The sequence below is a fragment of the Dendrobates tinctorius genome, unplaced genomic scaffold, assembly GCF_039654945.1.
Source record: "Dendrobates tinctorius isolate UK_male_01 unplaced genomic scaffold, ASM3965494v1 ptg000038l, whole genome shotgun sequence".
Classification (NCBI taxonomy): Eukaryota; Metazoa; Chordata; class Amphibia; order Anura; family Dendrobatidae; genus Dendrobates; species Dendrobates tinctorius.
In genome coordinates this window covers 11,470,001-11,496,871 of record NW_027361706.1, presented here as the reverse complement: position 1 = coordinate 11,496,871, position 26,871 = coordinate 11,470,001, and the positions used below count along the sequence as shown (strand labels likewise).

Genomic DNA, 26,871 nt, shown 5'->3' with positions numbered 1-26,871 from the left:
TAAGTCCAAGAATTTTAATCCTAAGAGTTTTACGTGGCGGTCACTGTGTGTGGACTGTTGGACGTGCAGCAGGCTGACATACTGATTCTACATGCTTAACTCTCTCCTGGAAAGGGTGAGTATATTTCCTTAATATTCTGCATAAGTTACTCAGATAAGACCCTATTGCGCTCTTGTTTTACCTATAGTTTGAACAAAATATTCGCCGAATGTCACTGGAGTCAATGGGAGTAGAAATTACCAAACATATTCGGAGCCGAACATCAAACATAAATTCGGCATGAATAGGGTACCAATATGAAATGGAAAAGGAAAAATATCTCCAGCGTGTAGTCCAATAAAATCGATTCTTTTATTCAAGACATATTGAAATGTATTTATCAAAAATACAAATGGACAAAGGAAAGGATGGGGTCCCCATAATACCATGACTAAGACCGCAAGAGGTTGAAACGCGTTGGTTGTTATGGGGACCCCATCCTTCCTTTCCTTTGTCCATTTGTATTTTTGATACATACATTTTAATATGTCTTGAATAAAAGAATCAATTTTATTGGGACTACATGCTGGAGATATTTTTCCTCTTCCAGTTCTCATTGTGAATCATGTCTCTGATCAAGGCAGCTCCGTGCGTGCTCAGCGAAACCTTCAGAAGACGGGTGAGCTGACTATTTTCCTTTTCCCTATGCTATTGATTTAGGGTACCAATCTGGCATGAATATGGCAAATTCAGACTCAGTGACCAATTCCGAACATATTCGCGCAACCCTAGTGAGCAGTGAAGGGCACCAGCAGAGAGTAGAGGGGAAGAGGAATAAGGGGGAAACATGAATTAACCAGGTGGTAGAGCTGAGTGTGGATAGGAGGCACAATAATATTAGGGTCGATTTACATAAATCAACCGATGGCACTTTTAAAGATCGCGAGTTGTTTAAATGCCTGGCAGACAAAAGAAAACAATAAATCGCTCAGTGCACATTGGCCACCATAGTTCTCTGTGGGTCCTGTTTACACAGAAAAATGCACAGCCAAGATCGATGATTTTCATATACAGTGTAAATGGCAGTCTCCAGGGAGTTAATTACTAGCCAATGTCAGAGAAAGAAATATCAGGCATGGTTTGGGATAGAAGCTGGTGCCACAGGTGGAAAACATTCGGGGAATATTACAACCTAATGGGCATGATTAGTTTTACAAAAAATACAGATGACAACTGATTGTGTAGATATTGTAGTTTTCAAAGGTCAAACATAATAAGATCCTAATTCCAATATGACATCATAACAGGTTGTTAAAACCAGGTATAATGAGGGTGTTCATGTTTTTGTCATGTGCTACCATAAAATATTAAAATACATGGTTGATAAAGGCTGGAGATCTGAAGACATTGCCATCATATAATCACTCAAAGCTTATTTATGTCTTAACCAAAAGCTCGGTCTTCTTGAGTTTTCAAAAGATCTCATTGTGATCAGTGAACAGGTCTACCAGATAATGGGCCATCCACAGGTCATTAAAGTGTAAGTTCACATTTAGACTTGGAAGATTTTCTCCATGTCGAATACATCTAAATCACATTGTACAAGTCTGCCCTGGATTGCCCTTTTGCAGGAAAAATCCCCCCCAAAAAGCAGTATAGTCTTTTTATGTGCCGATGATCGCCTGGTCCACTGCAGACTTCTGCATCCCAACCTTCACAATAACGTTTTCGTCATACGTAAAAGTGCGAATTATTCCGTAGCACAAACAAGTCATGTAAATAGGAGTGTGACCAGGGGATTGGATTTTGCAGCAGATGCTTAGGTACCATCATTTGCAGCAAAAGTTGCATCACTTCAGTGCAGATTTCTCCTTCCCCTCTGAATTCATTGGAGGAGGAAATCTGCACATCCATGCTGGATAGGCTCTGGATTTTTTGCTTTTCCAAAAACAGCGTCATATTTGCTAATGGTCTTCAGTTTTAAAGCTCATCCTCTCTGTAATGCAAAACTACTGTCCCCTTGTAATACTGGACAACCCTTCTGCATAGATTAGGAACTTGTAAGTCTACAAACGCTACATATGTATGTGCCACATAGAAGATAGAAACACAATATTAAAGAGCAAGATTTCCATATAAAACTTACCCTCAGATTTGGTAATTCACAACCATCACCACCACCATTTTCTAGCTGTAAAGCAGAGCGAGTCTTGCACAAGTTGGTTGCTTCTCCATTCATGTCCTGGGTTAATGGCTGTGAGTTGATAACTTCTGGAGCATTTTCCATAGTGACGCAGTTCTCCGGTGTTCCAGCGGACATGTTAGCCGGAGTATACTCCTGGTATAGTAAAGTACGGAGTTTTTCATCTAATGTTTTCATTGTGTTGTCAGCGAACTCTACTCTAGGTGGACCTTCTCCATCAGACTCTATGCCCGACTGCTGGAGATTGGAGTTCACCACCGGCAAAGCTAAACCTTGAGCCTGAGCCTGTAAGACAGGTGGCAACGCTTCAGGAATGACATGTAATTGATCAGTTCTTGCCATTCCTTGACCAGACAAACCAGTATCTGACTTTACCTGGACCACAACAGGAGAACCAGTATCTGATTCATACACCACCTGCCGCTCTGGTTTAAGATCAAGAACTTTTTCCTGAGGAACTTGACTATTGTCACATTTTACATGCTCTGATTGCAGTGTTTCATTTGTGGTCATCAAATTGCAACTCTGACCAAGCGGTAACAAGCATGAATTGTGCCCTGGGTGAGGTACCACAGGTGCTACTGGCACCTCTTTTAGCAACGGTCCATCGGAACCTACAGAGTCAGGCTGTGCTTCTATCACGGGTTGTAAAACAGCAGATGAACCAAGAGCTACAGTGTCTCCTTGAAGGAAGGAAAGGGATTCTGGAAGGGTTTGAAGATCAGAGGAGGAGATTGTTGAGGAGGACTGAGTCATGGAAGCAGGAATTCCCAAAGATTGGTCACATGAATCTGTTAAAATGGACTGACCCAAAGCTGGATTCATCTTCTCCTCATTTGTGGTACTCTCGTGATGGTTATCTTCAGAGTTCTTCTCATCTATAAGAAAATTATTAAAGATTACAGAAAAACCTCATCAAACATCAATGTGTGATCGGTGGGGCCCATTCTTTTAGTTTCCCACTAATCAACCAAACAAAGTGGCTGAAAAAGTACGATCCTATTCCTGCTCACAACTGAGATCCTGTTGTGAGCAGGACTAAGATTTTCAGGTTAAAACCTGAAAAGAGCTAGTTCTGTGTTTACCTAATTGTTAGGGCTCATTCACACATCTGATTTTTCCACAAGTGAAAAAAAAATGGACCTATGACTGATTAGACTCCTCATACAATTTTTTTTCACACGAGCCCTTAACAGACAGATAAACACAGGACAAGCTCGCTTCAGGTTTTAGCAATCTAGATGTTTCCATCAGGTGACAGCTATATAAAATGAATTCAGGGAAAAACAAAAGATGGGTATATAAAATCTGAAAAGTTCCTGGCGTAAAACAGTTTGAAGAGCCAAAATAATTGCACGAAACTTGAAGTTATGTAAAAGTTTTGCAAATTTTTTGGTGTTTTCCAATCAGTCCTAGCCAGCTCTGTCAAAGTAGGCAGAGGATGAAAACATGGGCGGGATGGGGGACATGGCAACACCCAACCTGCCTAATTCATGACCAGATGTGGGGTAGTTAAGGCCAAAACTCTTACTTCAATCGCAACTGGAGTAAAATATCTAGTAAGGCTCCAAGATGAATCGGGTGTCTTACTCCAGCACACCTCATTAATAAGATTGACGCGGACAATGCAGGGTTAATGAAACAGGGCCAAAGTATATTACAAAGTGGCTACCGTTTTGATTATACAGTCATTAGGCAATGTGCTGGGCTGGTGATGTCACATCTACAGACAACTGACAAACACGACAGGTGCACAATACCGGACACTTGTGCTCGTGAGCCAGCAGATATCAGTAACTGTCACCGGTCCCCATCGCCACCTGATGCAGAATCCATAAGGGACAGTCACCAGCCCCCCTCACCACCTAATACATAATCCATAAGGGACCGTCACAGCCCCTCTCGCCACCTGATACATAATCCATAAGGGACAGACACTGGCCTCTCTCGCCACCTGATGCAGAATCCATAAGGGACAGTCACCAGCCCCCCTCACCACCTAATACATAATCCATAAGGGACCGTCACAGCCCCTCTCGCCACCTGATACATAATCCATAAGGGACAGACACTGGCCTCTCTCGCCACCTGATGCAGAATCCATAAGGGACAGTCACCGGCCCCCCTCACCACCTAATACATAATCCATAAGTGACTGTCACGGCCCCTCTCGCCACCTGATACATAATCCATAAGTGACCGTCAGGACCCCTCTCGCTACCCGATACATAATCCATAAGGGACAGGCACTGGTCTCTCTCGCCACCTGATGCAGAATACATAAGGGACAGGCACTGGCCTCTCTCGCTACCTGATACATAATCCATAAGGGACAGGCACTGGCCTCTCTCGCTATCTGATACATAATCCATAAGGGACAGGCACTGGCCTCTCTCGCCACCTGATGCAGAATACATAAGGGACAGGCACTGGCCTCTCTCGCTACCTGATACATAATCCATAAGGGACAGGCACTGGCCTCTCTCGCCACCTGATGCAGAATACATAAGAGCGCGTAGCTGGATCACCCTTTTGTTTCACAAAGACCACCATGGTTTAAACAGAACGTGGCCAATAGACATTAGATCGTTTTTGGGTCATGCTCTCCAACCACTGGTTATCTGCCATTATTGCTGGGGGAACCTACATTTAAGAATATTTTATCAAGCAAAACGTATCCAACCTTTACCTGGCTGTGTAATCCTCACAGCTACTTTTATAGAGGACCAATCACCAGATCTAAAGTGGACCCTTATTGCTCTTATTTCATTTCCACTGCTCCCCTGAGTATTTCATTTTTTTTTTTATTTTAAATCCACCATACGGTTCCCGAGATATGAGCCTTTTTATTTCATGCTGATTTTTGTGGACTTTCCAAGGGGCCATGACACTGGATCCTCTGGGGCGTGTCTTTAGGCTGCTCTGTGTTATTACCCTGTGAGCCACGCCCCATTGATAAAGACCATAAAAATTCATACCAAATAAAAAGAGTGCATATATCTAGAACCATATAGCAAAGTTAAGAGAAAAAACACAACACTCTGGGGAGCAGCGAGAATAAAAGGAGGAAAACTTGGCCACTTTTGAACTAGTGACAGGTCTGCTTTTAAGGGGTATTGCCATATCAGACCTTCATGGCACATCTATGCCAAAATTGCCTTATACCTGAGCCCCATCCCACACCGCTGTAAATCAAGAGGTAGCTGCACATTTGCAGCTTTCCATTTACTTCCAGTCACACAATTATGTGACCCCCATAGAAGTGACTGGAGAGAGCCCCATGCCCACCTTCCTCATTTACAGCAGTACAAGATTGGACCCCCATTCTAGATACAGGTCCCAGAGGTGGGGTCCGCATCTGAAAGACTTGTTAGGTATGTCATAAATGTATGCCTAGCGAACACGGATTTAATTAGTGTGACCATCGACATTAGTGAGGCAACCCCTTAAAGATTTTCTTGCTTTATGGGGTTGTCCTCTCTTGTTATTAAACTCTTCAATCACTCTGTCTTCAGTGTGTCCACCTCACGCTGTCAGGATTCTCCAGTGCCGAAAGCTGGCAGTCAGCTAACCAAGTGTGCGATTAGCATACTCATGGCCACATTCCAACTAGACATGCACAGTCTCGCTCAATATGAGTGAGGCCGACATGTCAAGTCGGCATGTGACCGCTCGTATGCAAATAGCATACTTGCAGATATGTGTCTTGCCTGTTCTCGCCACCGACAATGGAGTATCCTGACAGCACGCTGTGAGGATAGAGTGATGGCAGACTTTCATCCCAAACCTGGAGAAACCCTTTAAAAGGACAGTTTTAAAGGAGTGTAATAAAAGTTGAACTTTGCTCCCATATTAAGGGCACAGATCCCACCCTCACTGAAATGGTATGTAGGGCTCTAGGGCATCAAAGGGATCTAAAAGCAGAATGCGGAACATATATTAGACATTGATTTCCAGCTGTACTACATCAAAATGATATTGGCCTAACGACTAAATTGTTGCTTTTTAATCTTCTACTTTGAGTCAATATCTATTTCGGAAATGTTAATTTTTCAGACGACCTCCTCCTTTTCATACCTTATGCTCTGAAAGTCTTTTTTTTTCTTCTACATTTGCTACTTGTACAGTCAATCAGTTGATTTGAGCAGCTGTTAAAAGGTAATCGGTGCCAAAAACATACTTATTGATTGCAAAACCTTTCCAAAAGCACTACTTATCTGACAAATGAAGGCAACGGATCGGGATGTAATAAAATAGTGATGTATCAAGGGGGCAACTGGTACCGTTTTTTTTTTTAGCTATTTTTGCAGGTAGTGGATTTGATTTCAGGCCTGCTAGCAGAACAACATTGCCTACCCCGTTACAAAAAACAACTATTAGGCCAAGTGAACACTGCAGTTTCTTACCCCGTTGTGCACAAGCTCTCATGGGGTTGACAACTGATGGTGGTCAAAGTCAGGTGGGATCCTTCCAGCATAGAGACCTACTGCTAAAATCATACACCGTCTATCATATCAGGGTGGTCCACTGTATAGGAGATCACAACCTAATTAAAGGGGTTGTCCTTTAATATTGATTGTCTATCCTAAGCATAGGTCATCAGCGCCAGGGGTGCAACACACAGCATCCTCGACGAACAGGTGCTCCCGATGTCGCAGGGGCCGGATGTGCTTAGTTGTGGAGCGTAACTTTACTGCGCCATCAAATTTTTAGTGGCCACAGCCAACTGCACGTCTGCTGTGCTTACTATATAGTTAATAGATCTGTGCTTTTCCGCTCCGCAGCCGGCATCGGGAACAGCTGATCGTTAAGGCTGCCAGGTGTCGCGCAACACAAGAATCGGGCAACCCCCTTTAATCAGTCTCTGGAGGCATATCATCCCCCCCCAAAAAGAGGCCAAACGGACACACTTTTAGCTTTGGTCTAGTAAATGGTGGTCTATGGGAACGTTAAAGCCAAGACCAAAGGTGCAGTGTGACCGAAGTGCAGTCAAATGGGAGAAACCGGCAGTGCAGAAAAAAAAAAAAAAAAAGAGATAAAGTTTGCAAATAGTCTAACCTCCCCATTATATACACGTCAGCATTCTAGGGTCACTTATTTTAGAAAGCCCATTTCTTATCTATAGGTTTTATGAGTGTGGGAGAAAAATATTCAGGATTGAGAGTCCTCAGGGGTTGATACCTTTTAATGGCTAACTGAAAAGATGGTAACACATTGCAAGCTTTCGAGACTACTCAGGTCTCTTCATCAGGCATTGACTAATACAACATCTGAAGAATATATATGTGATTCTTCAGATGTTGTATTGGTGTATCCTGATGAAGAGACCTGAGTAGTCTCGAAAGCTTGCAATGTGTTACCATCTTTTCAGTTAGCCATTAAAAGATATCAACCACTGAGGACTCTCAATTCTGAATATTTTTCTATCTACTGGCTAACACGGTACAAAGATATACATCTTTCCTGTATCATGAGTGTGGGAGGAAACCCAGCTGGATTGAGACTACAAAGCAGCAGTAATCACCATTGAGCTAACATGCCGCCCACACTGCAGAACTATATGTTCTTCAGCTAGCTGGATGTAGTCAGACATTGACCCTATGTAATATAAAAGGGCTTCTCTTGTATTAACAGCACTCTAATAATCAGACTATTCAGCAACGACGCTGATAATCTAGGAGTAACGATAACTTAAATTGATTGCCTCGTTTAGCAATTTTATCTCAAAACAAGAAATGTTACATAATTACACAATAAGACTGTGCTCCCTATAAATGTAGCTGTACATTGTAGAAATATGGAACCCATCAGCTCTTGGCTCAGTGCATCTCGATATGAGTGGCACTAAATGACCAGCTTTGAAAAATGAGAAAAATTTTTTTTTTTTTTTGCAATACTCCGTCGGGAGACGTTGACGCTATATGTGGCCACCCAGTGGTCGTAATGTGAACTGCAGCATGACGAGATTATGATAGCAGGTCACGATAAACCTATTGAGCTTTTAATGTTATGGAACTTTGTGGATAGGTAAGGGTAGTTACCAAGTGTCTTCAAGGCTGATTTCATACCGCTAACCCCACAGTTAAAATGGATTTGTCACCAAATTTCACAACAGAAGCTGCATTAGTTATTTAGCAAACCTCTCAGCCCTGATGATGCAGGTGTACTTCCTTTGAAAATCGATGTCCGATTAGCTGTTCATTAAAATTTAAGGTTTTTGATACTCACTGTAAAATCTGTTTCTCAATCGTCTTCATTGTGGGACACGGAGAACCATGGGATAGTCTGCTGCCACCTGGAGGCTGACACTATTATTACATTCTACATGAAAATTGGCTCCTCCCCTGCAGACTATACCTCACCTGCCAGCCTCAGGCTCCCTCAGTTTTGTGTAGTTTCAGTTGGAGGCAAGGTCTATCTCGGACCTGTCTTAGTCGTTAAATTAGGCGTTAACCATTTCTCTTTTCAGATGGATCGTGTTCATGGTGACAGCGTGTAATTGTGCGCTCTGTTTCACCCAGGCAGTGATGGAGAGTACAGGCTGTAATTGTGCAGTCCGTATCCTCTCGCATCAGTATTCCCAGATCAGAGTACCTACACACGGTCAGTGTCAATCCTCAGCCACACAGCCTGTCTGACAGCTGCAACTTGTAATGACCAGTGACAACTTCCTGAATAACCTCCTCCCAACTGGAGATCTATCAATCAGGCTAGATAGAAAAAGATTGAGAAACTTTCCAAAAAGATTACCGTATATAGCCCATATGATATGGAATTTCAGCATAAACAGATCTATTAGACCTGATGAAGCTAGTTGTATTTACATTGAAAATCTGGTAGATCTAGTTACTTTGAAACTCCATGACAGATCCAGCCATCTCGGCAGCAGAGTAGAGGAACACTGAGGAGCTGACAATCAGGCCAGGTGAGCGGAGGTTGAGTTTTACACCGGATTATACAGCCGTACTGAAATAGATTATTAAAGTAAGTACATTGGCTTCATCAGGTCTAACATCAAAGAAATAACGTATGCAGTTTGTATCTGCTTTTAAGTGATCGATTTTTTTGTAGTAGAAAAATAATGGGGCACAGTTTTACATCAGTAATGAAAGTGTTCAAAGTAGACAATGGGTGCCCAAGGAAATCAGAGTCTGGTGGGGCAGAACTGTGAAAGGGTTACAATATCGATGCTAGAGGCAATCAAATGAATTCAGACTAATTCTATGTATTACCAATGCAGCCTAAAATGGAGTATGCCAAGAAAAAAAAAAAAATTGGCTTTACGGAATTAGACCGTGGTCAGTAAACTGTAAATGTGGGTCTAGCTCCATTAAGGAGAACTCTGTTAATCCAATTATCAGCGTGTCAATCTACATGTTCTTTCATCAGAATTAGAATGAGAACTTGATAGGAAAAAGGTATAAAATGTTTGACTTTAGAAAAATCCAATCTAACTTATGCAGGAAAATATTCGAGAACGTCGGCTGACTGCCCCGCAGGTTCCGATCCGTCATTCCCTTCTCATTCATCTCTGAAGGGGAACATGCAGATGAGAGGATATCCTGCTATGTGTATTTAAATATATTCATTTATGCACCGCTGAAAAGTTACCATGTATGGAAGACATAAGCCTCAAAAATAGTCACTAGCTAAAAAACTGAAAATGAGTCAAATTCCTCATTTTAATGCCTTTTTCCAGTAAAAAGTGGTCCGGGTATAATATATTTACACTATTAAACCTTGTATATCCGTATCTGGGCACCCTAAGACAAACGCATTACCAGTAATAGTAAAAAAATGATTTACCCGTTAGATTATTCTGAATTTCCAGGTTACCATTAACACATGACGCTTCTGCAGGACTCGGACATTCCTTCACGGGACAGATGATGAACCACCTCTTTCCTGTATGCAAAACTGAAGGAAAGAAAAAGATGATCATTTCCAGATTGTCCATTTCAGACACCTCGAAGGTAAAAAAAAAATAAAAATAAAACTGCAGTAAACTTCATACCGTTCTGCTGATATACAGGAGTTTTTGCAGGATTGAGCGGATTTTCCTTTGGGGATAAAAAAGGGTAAAGACATTACAAAGTGTCCACTAGACTTAAAAACAGAGCCAAATAAAAATCTGACCACACAGACATGGTCCCCGATTCATCAAGATTGGCTTTTTTCATGCCCGTCTTGATGAAAAGTAACATGTGCCAAACTAAGAGGCCAGCGCCTCTTAATGAATTTGGTGCACCACCACAAGAAACGCAGTAAATCACACCAGTTTTTTGGCATAAATTAAGATGAATTTGTTGCCCGTGCCTCTTCTGGCTGACTGGGAGTGGAGTAAAAAGGCCGAAATTTGCAAATTTTTGAAGTACGAATTACGCAAAGTTTTTAAACTATTTCAAGCAGTTTTACTTCCCAATACTGCCGAGAACTGATGAATCTTGTACATTTAAAAAAAAAAAAAAACTCTTCAAGTTTGCTAATTTTTTTTAGAACATTAATGGGGTTACCCAGCACCCTTTTTTTTCCATATCTGGGGTGAAAGATGCCATTGTCGTTGTGTGGACGGTCTCGTCAGGTCTTGTGCAAAAATCCGATTCTACGTTGTAAGGCCGGGGTCACACGAGCATATATTCTCCTCATCGGAGACAATCAGGCTGATCAGGCTGCCTTTGACACAGTGGACCATTCCCTATTATTACAGACCCTCTTATCCCTTGGCATCACAGACTTGGCCCTATCCTGGATCTCATCATACCTAACAGACCGGACATTCAGCGTCTCCCACTCACACACCACCTCCTCACCTCGCCCCCTATCTGTCGGAGTCCCACAAGGTTCAGTCCTAGGACCCCTGCTCTTCTCCATTTACACCTTTGGCCTGGGACAGCTCATAGAATCTCATGGCTTTCAGTATCATCTCTATGCTGACGACACACAGATCTACATCTCTGGACCAGATATCACCTCCCTACTAACCAGAATCCCTCAATGTCTGTCCACTATTTCATCCATCTTCTCCGCTAGATTTCTGAAACTTAACATGGACAAAACAGAATTCATCATCTTTCCCCCATCTCACGTGACCCCCCCCAACGAACCTATCCATTAAAGTAAATGGCAGCCCACTCTCCCCAATCCCACAAGCTCGCTGCCTCGGGGTAATCCTTGACGCTGATCTCTCCTTCAAACCACATATCCAAGCCCTTTCCACTTCCTGCCGACTTCAACTCAAAAATATTTCACGAATCCGTTCATTCCTCAACCAAAAATATGCAAAAACCCTAGTCCATGCCCTCACCTCTCGCCTTGACTACTGCAACCTCCTGCTCTGTGGCCTCACCTCGAGCACTCTCGCACCCCTCCAATCTATTCTAAGCTCTGCTGCCCGACTAATCCACCTATCCCTCCGCTATTCCCCAGCTTCTCCCCTCTGTCAATCCCTTCACTGGCTCCCCATTGCCCAGAGACTCCAGTACAAAACCCTAACCATGACATACAAAGCCATCCACAACCTGTCTTCTCCATACAACTGTGACCTAGTCTCCCGGTACTTTCCTGCACGCAACCTCCGATCATCACAAGATCTCCTTCTCTACTCCCCTCTTATCTCTTCTTCCCACAATCGCATACAAGATTTCTCTCGCGCATCACCCCTACTCTGGAACTCTCTACCACAACATATCAGACTCTCACCTACCATCGAAACCTTCAAAAAGAGCCAGAAGACCCACCTCTTCCGACAAGCCTATAACCTGCAGTAACCACCGATCGACCAAACCGCTGCACGACCAGCTCTACCCTCGCCTACTGTATTCTCACCCATCCCTTGTAGATTGTGAGCCTTCGCGGGCAGGGTCCTCTCTCCTCCTGTACCAGTTATGATTTGTATGGTTTAAGATTATTGTACTTGTTTTTATTATGTATACCCCTCCTCACATGTAAAGCGCCATGGAATAAATGGCGCTATAACAATAAATAATAATAATAATAATAATAATAATAATAATAATAATGCAAAACACTCTGATCGGAGTGTGAACACAGTGTGATCCGATTCCCTCGAATGAAAAGATTTAAAAAAAAAAATGTCTCCATCTTCTCCATTCTGTCAGTCCTAAGACATCGTACTATACTCAGATGTCATCCGACAGCAGTCCAATGTTTTCCATTGACTCAATGCTTTGCATGGCCAAGTGCGATCCAAAGGTCAGGCCAAACTCAGGCATGTTGTCCAAGGATAAACATATATAAAAAATTGGACATTTGCACTGTTACGTATACTAACATTGGTCTGAGGGCAATCCGATGTTTTGTCGGATCACACTAGGACAGAAAATAAGTCTAATTAATAGGACCTGCTGCACGTGAACCGAAGCCACCGAGGCAATGTCAGCAGCACCTCTCACCTCCAGTAGTGGGCATGAGAGGTGTTTGCATAACGCGTAAGGCCATTGTTACCAACGGTCCTGAATTTGTTAGAACTGTCCACTTTTTCTAAAGCAATCCTGGCAATCTTAGGGCTTCCCTAGTTTAAAAAGTGGGCTACTTTCCCAGGTGGCCTCGAGAGCAGACTTCAATCTTTAATTTCTGGTATGGCATGACCCGCTGTAAAGGGGTCTCCCCTACAGCAGACTCGTATGTTAGGCCAAGCAGGACTCGGTTATAACATCCAAATTTCCAAAAACTGGGTGGTCTCCGTTTCCCGTTTTCAGTTTTGATGTGGCCAAAACTTGTTGCTCAGTCTCCACTTGAACGAAATTGGAGCAGTAGAAGCTTACACATAAATTCATAGCTTTATACATTTTTTTCCTATCATCATACAAGCGTAAAAGTGTGAGGCCAAGCAGCAATTGTTCTTCAATTCATTGTGTTAACATACGCGCGCTAAGCTTGGCAGGTTTACAACCCGTCAAATGGCACCAACATATAATTCTGTAAAAAGGATTAAATGTCTAATAAAATAAGAAAAGGCTGTAGTGGACATTTAGGAAGACCATGAGAATTATGCATTGCACATGCTTATTGCTTTGTGGCCAGACTTCCAATAAATTACTTTGCAATAAATCTGTAATTTATGCGGCTGAGAGCGGCAGGTGTTGACAGCCGGTGGGTGGACAGCAGTCAATTTCTTCCCAGGGATAGCTGTCATGTCACAGACATGTCTCTACTAAGCCATCACTGAAGGAACCAAAATAAAAAAAAAAAAAAAAAAAAAGAATTGCACTGTACCTCCCTCATTTCCACCCTGAAGGAGTCTGTTTGCTGAGGACTTGCCCCTTGATCGGAGCTTCTCTCCCCTTCTGCATCCTCACTCAGCATGTCCTCTGCCTTGTCGATCACATCCTTCATCTGCTCAATGAAAATCTCTTTCTCGGCCTGCAGTATGAATTCATTTTCCACCTGGAAGCATACGGAAATATTAATGCCTAAGGCTTCGAAATCTGAAGGAAAGAGATAACACAAAATGCTGCGATCCTACAACACTACATCTGCTAACATGTCTATCATCTGTGCATCCCTGCAGGAACATCCGCTGGCAAAATGGCAGAAGCTACGGCACACTGTGACCCCTAAAAAGAATGCAACTTTACAGCACAGTCGCGGATAAAGAAATAAGTAACTGCTGCCAAAATTATGATGTGGGCACTGAGGTGTGCAAAAAAGATGCAGGCACTTCTCTACGGTGGTCCACAGGTGTCCGTTTCTGGTCCTCTGCTGGATCACTTTCCCTAAAAGATCAAGTTTTCTTGGCCACGCATGTATATTTATGGCCGTCAACCCATCAACCTTATTTGGCCGACTGCCACCCCATCCGATACACATGTACTTTTGGGTTAGGGAGCAATCAAACGGCCGTATAAATCGGAACGAGATAGGAATGCAGAGCTACCTACATAGAAATATATGAAGCTGTCACGCTCTGGTCCAGAGAGCCACCGGCCAGTCCATGCACTGCGTTCTGACCATGTTCTATCTACGGCTGCATTTATAGATTCAGCAGAAATATAATTGTTGGATTAAAAATAGTAAATTTATAAGATCTTCACACCCACTCAGTTATAAGGTCGTACTCCAAATTTATTCCATTCCCATTTAGTTTGCAAGACTAGGTCTTACCAGCATTAAATAGCGCCACTTATCCATGAGTTAAGCAATTAAGACATTGATCGATTTTGGTGGTCACTTGTATACGAGGCCGAAAAGGTCAGCTTATTGGGATGTAAGGCCACATTGCTGTAGTCACAACACAAATGTTAATAGAACCTTAAATTTAAACTCGTAAAAAGTCAAATTAAGCTTTAACTTTTTTTTATATCTTTTTATGCTCTCCTAAAAGCAATGCTGATCAGTTTGAAGACCTCCAGTGATCACTCAAACTACAGGTCAGAAACACACAGCTGATATATGAGCGAGCACATAATGGTGTACAGGCAAAATAGAAGTCTACAGTCTACTATTCTATACCGGTATACAGAGTCTGCTATTCCATACAGATCTACACAGTCTGCTATTCCATACAGATCTACACAGTCTGCTATTCCATACCGGTATACACAGTCTGCTATTCCATACCGGTATACAGAGTCTGCTATTCCATACAAATCTACACCGTCTGCTATTCCATACCGGTATACAGAGTCTGCTATTCCATACCGGTATACAGAGTCTGCTATTCCATACCGGTATACAGAGTCTGCTATTCCATACCGGTATACAGAGTCTGCTATTCCATACAGATCTACACAGTCTGCTATTCCATACAGATCTACAGTCTGCTATTCCATACCGGTGTACATAGTCTGCTATTCTATACCGGTCTACACAGTCGGCTAGTCCACACCTGTCTACACAGTCGGCTAGTCCATACCGGTCTACACAGTCGGCTAGTCCATACCGGTCTACACAGTCGGCTAGTCCATACCGGTCTACACAGTCGGCTAGTCCATACCGGTCTACACAGTCGGCTAGTCCATACCGGTCTACACAGTCGGCTAGTCCATACCGGTCTACACAGTCGGCTAGTCCATACCGGTCTACACAGTCGGCTAGTCCATACCGGTCTACACAGTCGGCTAGTCCATACCGGTCTACACAGTCGGCTAGTCCATACCGGTCTACACAGTCGGCTAGTCCATACCGGTCTACACAGTCGGCTAGTCCATACCGGTCTACACAGTCGGCTAGTCCATACCGGTCTACACAGTCGGCTAGTCCATACCGGTCTACACAGTCGGCTAGTCCATACCGGTCTACACAGTCGGCTAGTCCATACCGGTCTACACAGTCGGCTAGTCCATACCGGTCTACACAGTCGGCTAGTCCATACCGGTCTACACAGTCGGCTATTGTGAGCATGCCCATTGCCTGAGCACTTTTTTTCTGACGAGCCAAGCATTTCTAGCCCCCATCCACCCCCCAAAAGATTTGAGAAAAGTTTAGCTACAACTTAAATTTCTGTCAGGAAAAGTTCATTCAACAGGATAGCTGTCAGGCCCCCCCAATGAGTCTAAGGATGACGAAACGCATTGGGGGACACTATTCTTAGAAGGGGCATTTTTTTGGTGCGGCAATGGATTATACATGCCACTGAGGTCTTGAGCCTCTAAACTCGACTGCAGGAGTCGGTAGACACTCCGGTCCTCAGATGAGTATAACTTTGATTTACTTCACGGTACTCACTATGAGAATGTAAAACACGCATGCCTGAATTGAATTTACTTTATGGATATATTAATTTTTTACTCAGTGAGTAAAATCATGTGTGGTAAGATCGGGATTTGAGTAAAAGGTCCCGTGTTGTGTGATCATATTGTAATCGTTGCATAGATAAATCGCCAGTAAACATATGAATGATAGCAAATTCAGTTTTGAAAGAGGAATGAAGAGTACAAGGTATTTTCTTTAAATACTCTTATGGGAACTGAAAAAAGTGATAAACTAATAGTCATTGCATAGCTATTCAACATCATTCATTTGTATGTGACCCATTTGGAACAGGGATCATTATTATTGTTGGTATGAGGACATTAATAAACAACAATAAGAGAACCTAAAAATCTCATACAATCAGTTGACATTTCATTGGCGTCTCGATTGTGATATATGGCGGTTATATACCATTGCTATTTTACTTGCACTCTTCTTTGGCACTAGCACTTTTTGCACTCTTTTTGATTTTTTAAATAGTTTATTAAAGGTTATGTTTTAAGGCCCGAAATTTGCTGACACACATTTTGAATTTAGTTTGGGTATATTCAAACCCTCGCTGACAAAACATAAGTCTCCTCTTAGCCTTCTTTTTTGCAACCTAAGCATTCCCAGATCCTTTAACCGTCGTTCCTCGTAGGACATACTTTGCAGTCCGCTCACCATCCTGGTAGCTCTTCTCTGAACTTGCTCCAGTTATTCAATGTCTTTTTTAAAATGTGGTGCCCAGAACTAGACGCAGTATTCCAGATGAGGTCTGACCAAGGAGTAGAGGGGGATAATTACTTCATGTGATCTAGACTGTATGCTTCTCTTAATACATCCTAGAACTGTGTTTGCCTTTTTTGCTGCTGCTTCACACTGTTGACTTATGTGCAGTCTGTGATCTATTAGTATACGCAAGTCTTTTTCACAAGTGCTGTTGCTTAGTTCTATTCCTCCGCTTCTATATATGTAAGATTTCACTGCCTGGGGAACATGGGGCGTGGTGTTCCCCAGTTACAACTTACCAGGCAACGCTAGACGCTGCTGTGTCTGGTACTAGTCAGTGATGGGATTGTGTCCATTCTGCTAAGCAAGTTAGCAGGGAATGGTTATCTGGGGATGATTGGGAGGTATGCAGCTCCTATGTGCTTTGGAGGTGAGTGGTGCTGAAAATATTGGTAGCTATCTTTTCAGGGTTTTCCTTAGGGTTCTTCTCCTGGTATCTTTATGATACAATCCTAGGGTTTCTTGAAGACGCACCCATGTGGTTCTTGGCTAGGCACCGGCCGCGTCACCAGATGCAGCTGCCAGGCGACAAAGGGCCACGGGAAGGGCTCTGCCAAAGTCCCCCTTCCATCTCTGGGAGTTGGGTGAAGAATATTCACAGCCCTCAAGGGCTCGCCTAGCTGGGCAGCTTCCGCCAACTGCGTCTGTGGCTGCACATTTGCTAGTTTGGTGCCAGTCTTGCTGGGTCTCTATGCATAGCACATAACAATTTTTAAAACTTTTAGCCATAATATAACCATTGCAATATCCCCCATTAGATTTACCATGTATGTAGCAATTTCTTCTGGTGCGTCACCATCCAAATCAAACTTAAAGGTTACCATTTTATGGTTGTGTGTTTCTAGCTGACATTCTACCATTTTGTCTCCAGTGTTGGACACCTATAGGAAATATCAAGAAAATAAGATAAAAAAAAAAATAAAAAACACATGAAAGAAAGGCATCAATCCACAAAAAATGCAGGGTTCCATACCTTGGCAATTGCTTGTAAAAGGATAAAAAAAAAAGTTTACAATTTCCACACATTTATTGTTCATGTAGTTATTCTAAAATTTAGCAACATCCTGGAAGTCAATGCATTAGTAATGAGAAAGTAGAGAAATCAATTATTCCGTTTCACACATACCACTCGCAATTTACACTCTGTCATACTGGTTATCATTTCATTACATTGGGCATGGTCTTACATTGAGAATGGTTAGTTTGGGTTTATTGGTCTTTTCCTGCCGGGAGCGAGTGCGAGACGACCTTCGGTGATGTTTCCTTGCTGGTTTTCCATCTTGCTTACCGCTACCATGGATGCCCTCATACCCATCACTCATTTCTTTACCAGATGCAGCATCAGAACCTATAAAGCTTTAAGAAGAGACATAAAAGTGTGCCTGCTTACTTACACATCCCTCGGCTAAAATTCCAAACAAAAGTCCAGTTATTTTTCCCCTCCATGCACCCACTACCTAACTGTCCATCACACTTTGCACTCATCTTATACATAGTTTACTGAATTCCCTACAGTTCACACCCCTGCATTTTTTTTTGTCAACCTCCATTTTGATTCGCAGATTTCACCTTACACTTTAATCCTCTATGCAGTGCTATAAATCCTATCTGTATCTGCACAGCACCACATGACTTGCTCGTGCCAGTAACATCTATGTCAGCTGTAGCGGTACTGTGAACATCTTTCCCCTCATTTTGTGTTAAATAAGGTTATATATCTTAAGTAAACAGTCAGGAAGCTAAACTGATCCACTGCATTATAATCGTGACTTGAGCTGTCTAATCATCATCAGTAATGGTGATAGGAATATCTGTTCCCAATGAAGGGAACTTCACTGGTATAGTTCATGCAGTTACATCATACTGGAAATTCTGGCCACTGAGATGGTGACCTCTTCAGAGAACATGAAGCCATGTAGTTCAACTACTGAGAAGAAGGAAGCGCTTAAAGGGGTGGTCCGAAACACAAATTAAGATTCATGTTAAATCTTTTTTTAATGCCATAATCTAAACAATTTTCTAATATAAGTTAATAAAAATGTATCTCTCCTTCTCGTAACTACACTAACTGCTTTTCTTTTCCTACTTTCTTTTTTATGACACTTCTTTTGAGAATCCCAGTGCATGCAAATGAAGCATCATCAGAGGACAGAGGCTGAGGTCACTTCTGCAGGCTCTGCGACCTCTCTGAGACAAAGAGTCATCATTGATCTTCATTTTAGTGGCTAGTCTCTGCGCGATGTGCACAATGACAGTGTGCTCTCTCACTGGCTCAGATCAGCTGTAACGAGCCGGCAGGAGAGTGCACTGTCAGCACATGTCAGAATACCAGTCGTGCGGAGACCATCGCCCCAGTGACAGTGTATAAATCATTTAGCTACTGCCATCTTACTTTGTATATAAAAAAAAAAAAAAAAAAAAGACCTTTGATCTCCAATAAAACTGACCTACTCCATGGGTTGATATATATTTAATTTTTATAATATTTTTTTTATTTTGATTATCTTTTTTAGTTTTTTTAAGCAAGGAGATAATCTAAAAAGCCCTTGTTTATCATAAGAGAAGGAGCAGACACCGACTGGAGAGGGTCAATATATGGGGTCTTTGCAGTCTGATAGCTCATCATAATGCAAAATTCCACCTACTTTGGAGGTAGTAGTGGGACCCTTTAAAGCTACACTGGTTGCATCCATGGTATGTACGACTGCGTAAGTGGCATTGTGAACATGACTCCATAGAATTGAGACAAAATGTTGCATGTTTAAGTGACTAAAGGGCTTATAATGCCATGACAAAGGACCAAGTAGGTCTGAAACACGTTCCCCAGGAGCGCAGCGGATATTTAATCTCTGCCTTTTTAGTTTTTGTGCTGTGGAGTTCAACCATTTTTGCACCTTTTATACTACTGGGTCAATAAAGCAATTATTTTAAGAAGATGCGAGTGACGTCTGTCTTTTGGACTGCTGATATCGCTTGCGTATTTTGCCGTGCACCCGCACAGGTGAGCCGATTGCTCCTTTTTCATACTCACTTGTCACAGCTTTGATTTGACGCCAGAAGATTCTCTTGTAATATCATATCCTAAAATAAAATAAAAATGGGATAAAATAAAATTATAAAATTTGTGACCCTATAAAATCATGTTTGACCAAAAGAATCACCTATGTTCTAATTTACAATATAAAAGTGAAAAAATAAAAATAAGCACCTCTTGACTGGGATCTGTGTACTGCCGGATGGCTGAACTCGGATGTTCAGCAAAAGTCGCCTCCGTTACGGCATGTGGGTACGATACTTGTGCAAGTGGATCTTGCCCTTGCATAGGAGGTGGAGTGTCATTTGGGAGATTCACAGGTGGTGACATCACCGATGCAACGGGCATCATTTTTATGGGCGTGCCCAGGTCCACCGAATACTGCGGAAGACCAATGACCTGGACAACATAGGGGGCACATATTTATATTATGTCACTTTACATCCAGAAACACAGCCTGCTAAATTAATATTAGTAGCAGGTTTAAAACCATGAAAAAAAAAACACCACCATAAGATAAAAATACAAAAGTAACTTCTATAAGGAGTTCCAACTAAGTCCATACCTCACTGACCATTTGCACCAATCCCAAAATTAAGTCTCCTAAATACAATAATTTGGTAGATTAACAGATCCTTAAAATGATGATGTGTAATGCAAATAAGAAGGATACCAAAAGAAAAATGTGTATAAAAAAAAAAAAAAAAAAAAAAAAAAAAAGATCACACATGCCAGGTATCAGCATATGTATCTTTTCTAATTAAAAGGGGATGTTCAGCCTGTGAACCATTCCTGACACGCACCTTTCAGTAAAGGGTCAGCCATGTACAGTATGTAAAGTAGTGGTACATTTTGGATCAATAATTGGTGAAGTTTGGACGAGGGATTAATCAGTTCATTTAAGGTCTGGGTAAAAGGGGTTGGGAAGCTCAGTGGTCCAGCTCAAAAGAAAAGAGGTGCTATAGGTGCATAACAGACAATCTTGCTTTCTCAAAAAAAATAACTGTAAAATATCCCAAAATACTAACAGCCATCACTTCCACCTAAAGTCAATGCCTGATGTGTATCAGTGTAGTGGACTTCAGGAAAGATACATTTTTAATTTCCACTCTGCTCACCTCTCACACATGTCCAACCACCCGAGGTTTTTAATCACCACCCTTTAGACCAGTGCTCCCCAACTCTGGTCCTCAAGAGCCACCAACAGGTCATGTTTTCAGGATTTCCTTAGTATTGCACAGGAGATAATTGCATCATCTGGACAGGCAAGAATTCCATCACCTGTGCAATACTAAGGAAATCCTGAAAACACGACCTGTTGGTGGCTCTTGAGGACCAGAGTTGGGGAACACTGCTTTAGGCTATAAGAACTCACAGGGGGTCAAAGCGCGTCAGTCATGTGATTATTCATGGGGGCGTGGCCTGCATGCAGACCAGAGAGCCCACATAACTCACAGGCTCCTGCTTCTCCGGACTTAAACCGGCTAATAACAGCACTGTATATTACCTCTCCTCCCTGTGCACAGCAACGGCTCCTGGAATGTCCTGGGCACATGATGACCTGAGGGAGAGCGCAGAAACGCAGTTCCCCGCCGAAGCTCCCGGACTTCTTCCCCCGAGGACAAACTGCACATGCTGCAGGTAAAATGGCTGCGGCTTCCCCCTCAGCTTTCTCCCACTCATCGGGTGGCTCTGGGGGGAGGGGGCTTCTGAGACTCACAGCAACCTGTCTCCTATTACTAAAGGAGACATGAGAGACTTTCTGGCCTCCATTCGTGCTTCCCTAAAGGAAGATATGCAGTCCATGCTGCAAGAGATTAGAGGGGAAGTCTCGTCCCTGGGGGAGAGAACTGCTCATGTTGAGAGCAAGATGGCTGAATATGCCAAGACTATAAATGCACTAGTGGATGAGAACGAACCTTTGAGAAAGGATATGGCTGTGGTCCAGGATAAGATGTATGATCTGGTAGATCACGGAGGAATAATGTGCGTGTCAGGGGCATACCGGAGGACATTCCAGATAAGGATCTGGCTGACTTTTTGCTTAAATTCATGCAAACTGTATTCCCAACCTTGCTCCCCAGGGATTTCCTGATTGACAGGATACATAGACTCCTCAAACCCCGGAATGTGGACCCAGCCTTGCCCAGAGACGCTTTGGTGCGCGTCCACTTCTATACTACCAAAGACGCCTTCATGTAGGGGATGAGGAAACCCCCTGAGCTCCCTGCTGAATACCAAGGCTTACAGGTGTTCCCAGATTTATCAGTGTCCACACTGGCAAGGAGGCGAGAATTCGCTCGCTCATGTTTGTAAAGCATTACGTGATGTTCATATCCGATACAAATGGGGATTCAATCCTATCAGGCTGATAATATCTTATGAAGGTCGTGGTGTGGTCTGCCAATCTCCCAAACAGGCTGAGAACAAGCTAACCGATTGGAAGATTTCCTTTGCTCCCCACCAGAACCCGATGGGAAAGAAAATTGTTCAGGACTGGATTCAAACTTGAAGAGGAAGATGAGATGCTGCCGGATGCAGGACTCTGCTGTGAGGGTGCTACGGATTTTGTTACCGTTTTTTTTTTCTTTTTGCTCCAGCACCCCGTCCAAGATAACTCTCGGTTATTTTCCATCTTTTTGGGAGTGAACCTTGGAACTGCCCTGAGCTGGCATTTACCTGCAGTCTAAGACTGACCACTCAGGCGTTTCACTGCCTGACTAGCCTGGCCTTTGGCCTAGTGGCTGCATGACTTTGTGTTTAGAATTTTTTTTACTTTTCTCTGTGTTTTGTTTCCCTTGACTCCTGTTTTTTAGGTGCACCTCCGAGATGGGTCTTTTTAATGTGGTTCTCTATGTTGCCAACACACGAGCCCAGATGCGGATGATGTGGGTTCATGAAGATGTATGTGTGATAGCAAGTTTTATAATGTATAATTGTAAGTGTTACCATTATGTCTTTAAATGTTAGGGGGTTGAATTCCCCCTGTAAGAGGTCCATCCTATGGAAGGAGGTGAAAAAAATCAGGTGCAGAGATTATCTGCCTGCAGGAGACGCATCTGATAGAAGCTGATAATTTTAGGCTGCGTCACCCACAGTTCTCTAATATTTACTATGCTAATAATAACACTAAAAAGGCTGGGGTGTGCATCATCTTTAAAAATACATTAGCCATTAATTGTATTCGGAAGGTAGCGGATCCTGCGGGCAGATTTCTGTCCCTCGTATGCACATTGAATGGCGAGTTGCACACTATCACAGTCATCTACGCCCCAAATCATTCGCAACAGACATTTATCCGCAAAGTACTACATAGAGTGGATGGCCTGGCGCAGGGTGAAAAGATATACTGTGGAGACTTTAATCTTCCCATGGACAGGGATCTAGACTGCTCACGAGGTGGCATTCGGCCTAGGGGGGAGTTGAAAGGCATTGCCAAAGAATATCATCTACACGATTTCTGGAGGTACTCCCACGCGAGTGAAAAAGATTATACCTTTTATTCCTTCCGACACCGTACATATACTCGGATAGACCATATTCTGGTGGATACTTCGGTTCTTCCTAGGTGCGTCTCCTCCAGCATAGGACTAATTACCTGGTCTGACCATGCTCCCATTGTGTTAGTTAGCGTTAAAACATCATGCAAACCCTGCTTTTCGGTGGCGTCTGAACCGGTCTCTTTTACTAAATGAGAAGGTGATGTGTGATATCTCTACTGAGTTGACTCACTACTTCCAGGTTAACGATAATGGGGGAAGTTTCAGATGAAACGCTATGGGCTGCGCATAAAGTGGTTATACGGGGATATCTCATACAACAAGCCTCCATACTGAAGCGTAATAGAGGGATACGGGATGACCTCTTAACTAGACTTGACCAGTTGGAATCACTGAATAAAACTTCACCCTCGCAGGCATTGTCGGATGAGATATACGGGGTTCGCTTTCAGTTGCGGGAGGTTTTGCTTTCTGCCTATGCCCGTAATTTACATAAGCTTAAAACTCACTTTTACGTCACTGGAGATAGGGCGGGAGCGATACTGGCCCGTAGGGTATGTAAACGAGAGGCTAAATCCAGAATAGATGGTTTACAAGATCAGAATGGGTGTCTGGTTAGGAATCCGATTAACATCGCGGAGACATTTGTAAAGTACTACTCCCATTTATATAACGTACATTCTGACCCGCAGACCCGTCAACCTACTCAGGTAGCAATCGATTCATATCTGCAATCAGTTAATTTACCGCGTGTATCCCAAGAACAATTATTATTGTTAAATGCCCCATTTACAGAAGAGGAGATCAAAAAAACTATTAAAAGCAGTAAGCTACACACCGCGCCTGGTCCGGATGGACTTTCAAATGAATATTATCGCACTTTTCAGGAACTTCTGGCCCCATATCTATTGAGGTTGTTTTCAAGTTGGCGGGATTCAGGCAAAGTTGCTGCCCCTAATTTGGAAGCTACTATTACCACTCTCCCTAAGCCAGGTAAGACCCCTGATAGTCCTGGGAATTTTAGACCCATTGCTTTATTGAATTGTGATTTAAAGATCTATACCAAATTTCTAGCCTCCCGCCTTCATTTGATAATCCCCGCTCTTGTCTCTCCTGACCAGGTCGGTTTTGTGGCCGGCCGGGAAACCAAGGATGGTACCCGTCGAATGTTGAATCTCATTAGGGTGGCGGAACTGTCGGGCCTTCCCAGTGCATTCCTGTCCTTGGACGCTGAGAAGGCCTTTGATAGGGTGCACTGGGGATATTTGGGAAGTGTTCTTAGGAAGTTTGGTTTGGAGGGCCCCATCCTTTCGGCGATTTTAGCCATATATTCCATATTCCACCCCATCAGCCAGAGTCGTAGCCTCTGGGTTTGTATCTACCCCCTTTTTGATCACTAACGGGACGCGACAGGGATGCCCACTATCCCCCATTATATTTGCATTATGCATGGAGCCACTGGCAGAGAAAATCCGTCTTAACTCTGATATCTCAGGTCTGATGGTGGGCCCGGCTGCTCACAAGATCGGTCTTTACGCGGACGACGTTATAATAGCCTGTGTGGACCTGGAGCGGCCGTTTTCGGCCGTCATGGTTGAACTAGTGGAGTTTGCGTCAGTATCCTATTACAAATTGAATGCATCCAAATCACTTGTATTCCCTGTCGCGGTTCCTTTGGTCACCAAAGCTGAATTAGAGAATAAGTTTCCCTTTCGTTGGACTGATCAGGGTATCCCTTACCTTGGTATAAAGCTTACACACTCTCAACATATCTTAGAGACGAACTATACTGCTTTATTCAGACAGATAAAGACCGAGCTGGACACCTTACATCTGTTTATGACCTCCTGGGTGGCTAGAATTAATATTTTCAAGATGAAAATTCTCCCCAAGATATTATATTATTTCAGATGTCTCCCTTTGAGGGTCCCAAGCAAAATGATAACAAACCTTCAGCACTTAAATACATATGGGCCCACGAAACTCCTCGAGTGGCCAAGTCCCTTTTGTATTACCCTTATGATCTGGGGGGAATGGGATTGCCAAATTTGATGGCGTATTATAAGGCCTCAGTGGTAGCGGGGCTGCGGGATTGGTGGCAGCTAGATAAGGATCATAGATGGTTGCAAATCGAAAATTTCTATGCGACTAGAGGCTCCACCCAATTTATGTTAGAGGTTGAAGCCTTTGAGCCGCGGCCTTGTAATCTCCCTCTACCAACCATGTCCATTGCACTGCATTTTTGGAGACAGATGGTCCCGACTCTTATTAAAATCCCGTTAACTGAAGCGTCATTGAAGGCGCTAGAATTACATATGCCGTATATAGATTTACAGCCATGGGTACTGGCTGGGGTAAAATCACTTCATCAGCTGTGTGACGGCACAGCGATTAAGCCGTTTGACCGCCTAGTTGCAAAACACCCAGATATTCGACATAGATTTTATCAGTTTTTGCAACTAAGACATCTTATACACACTACACAACCATCGTACTTCTTTAATTCTAACCTAGACCGTACAGTAAATGGCCTTTTCCTGGTGCTCGGACCCAGCGTCGGACTGGCCCACCGGAGAACCGGAGGATTCTCCGGTGGGCCCTGGCATCTGGTGGGCCCTGGCACCTGCTGGCATACAGGGCCAGCAGTTGCCTAGGGCCCCTGCTGCTCCAGGGGCCCCCAGCCAGTGGTGTGTTGCACACCATGCAGCTGCTATGGGGGCCCCTGCCAGCGGAGCAGCAGCGGGTGTCAGGAGGGAGGAGCCCCTGTCCCCGCTGCTAAAGAGAAATGAATATTCACTGCGAAGCAGTGAATATCATTTCACAGTCTCCACCCCCAGAGGCCCCGCCCCCAGCCCAGTAAGCCGCTCTGCAGCTGTAAATCAGGGCCGGCGCCGCCCTCAGTCCTCTCTGCTCCTGACTCACAGCCAGTGCGCGATGACGTCACTACATCGCGCACCCGCTGTGTGTCTGGCAGAGGGGGCAGCTCCTGACACTGAAGCCGGGATCAGCGTGGGAGCGAGGAGGAGAGGTGAGTATTGTTGTTTGTTTGTTTTTTTATATCACTCTCGCTCTCTCTATCTGTCTCTATCTATCTATCTCTATATATCTCTCTCTCTCTCTCTATCTCTATCTATTATCTATATCTATTTCTATATCTCTCTCGCTCTCTCTCTATCTATCTTTCTATCTCTATCTATTATCTATATCTATCTATCTCTATATCCATCTCTATCCATTATCTATATCTATCTATTTCTATATCTATCTATCGCTCTATCTTTATATCTATCTTTCTATCTCTACATCTATCTCTATATCTATCTATCTCTATATCTTTCTATATATATCTCTATATCTATCTATTATGTCTATCTATCTCTATATCTATCTATCTTACTCTATATATCTATTATCTCTATATTTATTATCTATCTAGCTACCATCTATATCTATCTTTATCTATATATATCTCTATCTAATATCTATATCTATCTATATACCTATCTATTTATATATCCGTTATCTATCTCTATATCTTTTCTCTGTATCTATCTATCTCTATATCTATATCTATCGCTCTATCTTTATATCTATCTTTCTATCTCTATATCTATCTATCTATCTCTTTCTATATATATCTCTATATCTATTATGTCTATCTATCTATCTC

The 26,871-nt window shown here is 43.0% G+C and overlaps 1 protein-coding gene across 12 annotated transcripts in view; it reads right to left on the bottom strand.

Annotated features, from left to right (window-relative positions):
- The window catches only part of WNK2 (WNK lysine deficient protein kinase 2), a 252,051-nt gene that overhangs the window by 51,121 nt on the left and 174,059 nt on the right, over positions 1 to 26,871 (bottom strand). For 11 of the 12 annotated variants that reach the window (XM_073574203.1, XM_073574200.1, XM_073574202.1 and 8 more), the window contains 8 exons: positions 19,876 to 20,100; positions 19,699 to 19,748; positions 17,855 to 18,023; positions 17,432 to 17,548; positions 13,419 to 13,589; positions 10,198 to 10,243; positions 9,990 to 10,100; positions 2,127 to 3,061 (listed from right to left, as the gene is read on the bottom strand). In XM_073574203.1, the coding sequence (XP_073430304.1) occupies positions 2,127 to 3,061; positions 9,990 to 10,100; positions 10,198 to 10,243; positions 13,419 to 13,589; positions 17,432 to 17,548; positions 17,855 to 18,023; positions 19,699 to 19,748; positions 19,876 to 20,100 (1,824 nt within the window). The remainder of the gene's footprint in view (positions 1 to 2,126; positions 3,062 to 9,989; positions 10,101 to 10,197; positions 10,244 to 13,418; positions 13,590 to 17,431; positions 17,549 to 17,854; positions 18,024 to 19,698; positions 19,749 to 19,875; positions 20,101 to 26,871) is intronic. The other variant, XM_073574208.1, reaches the window with a different exon arrangement.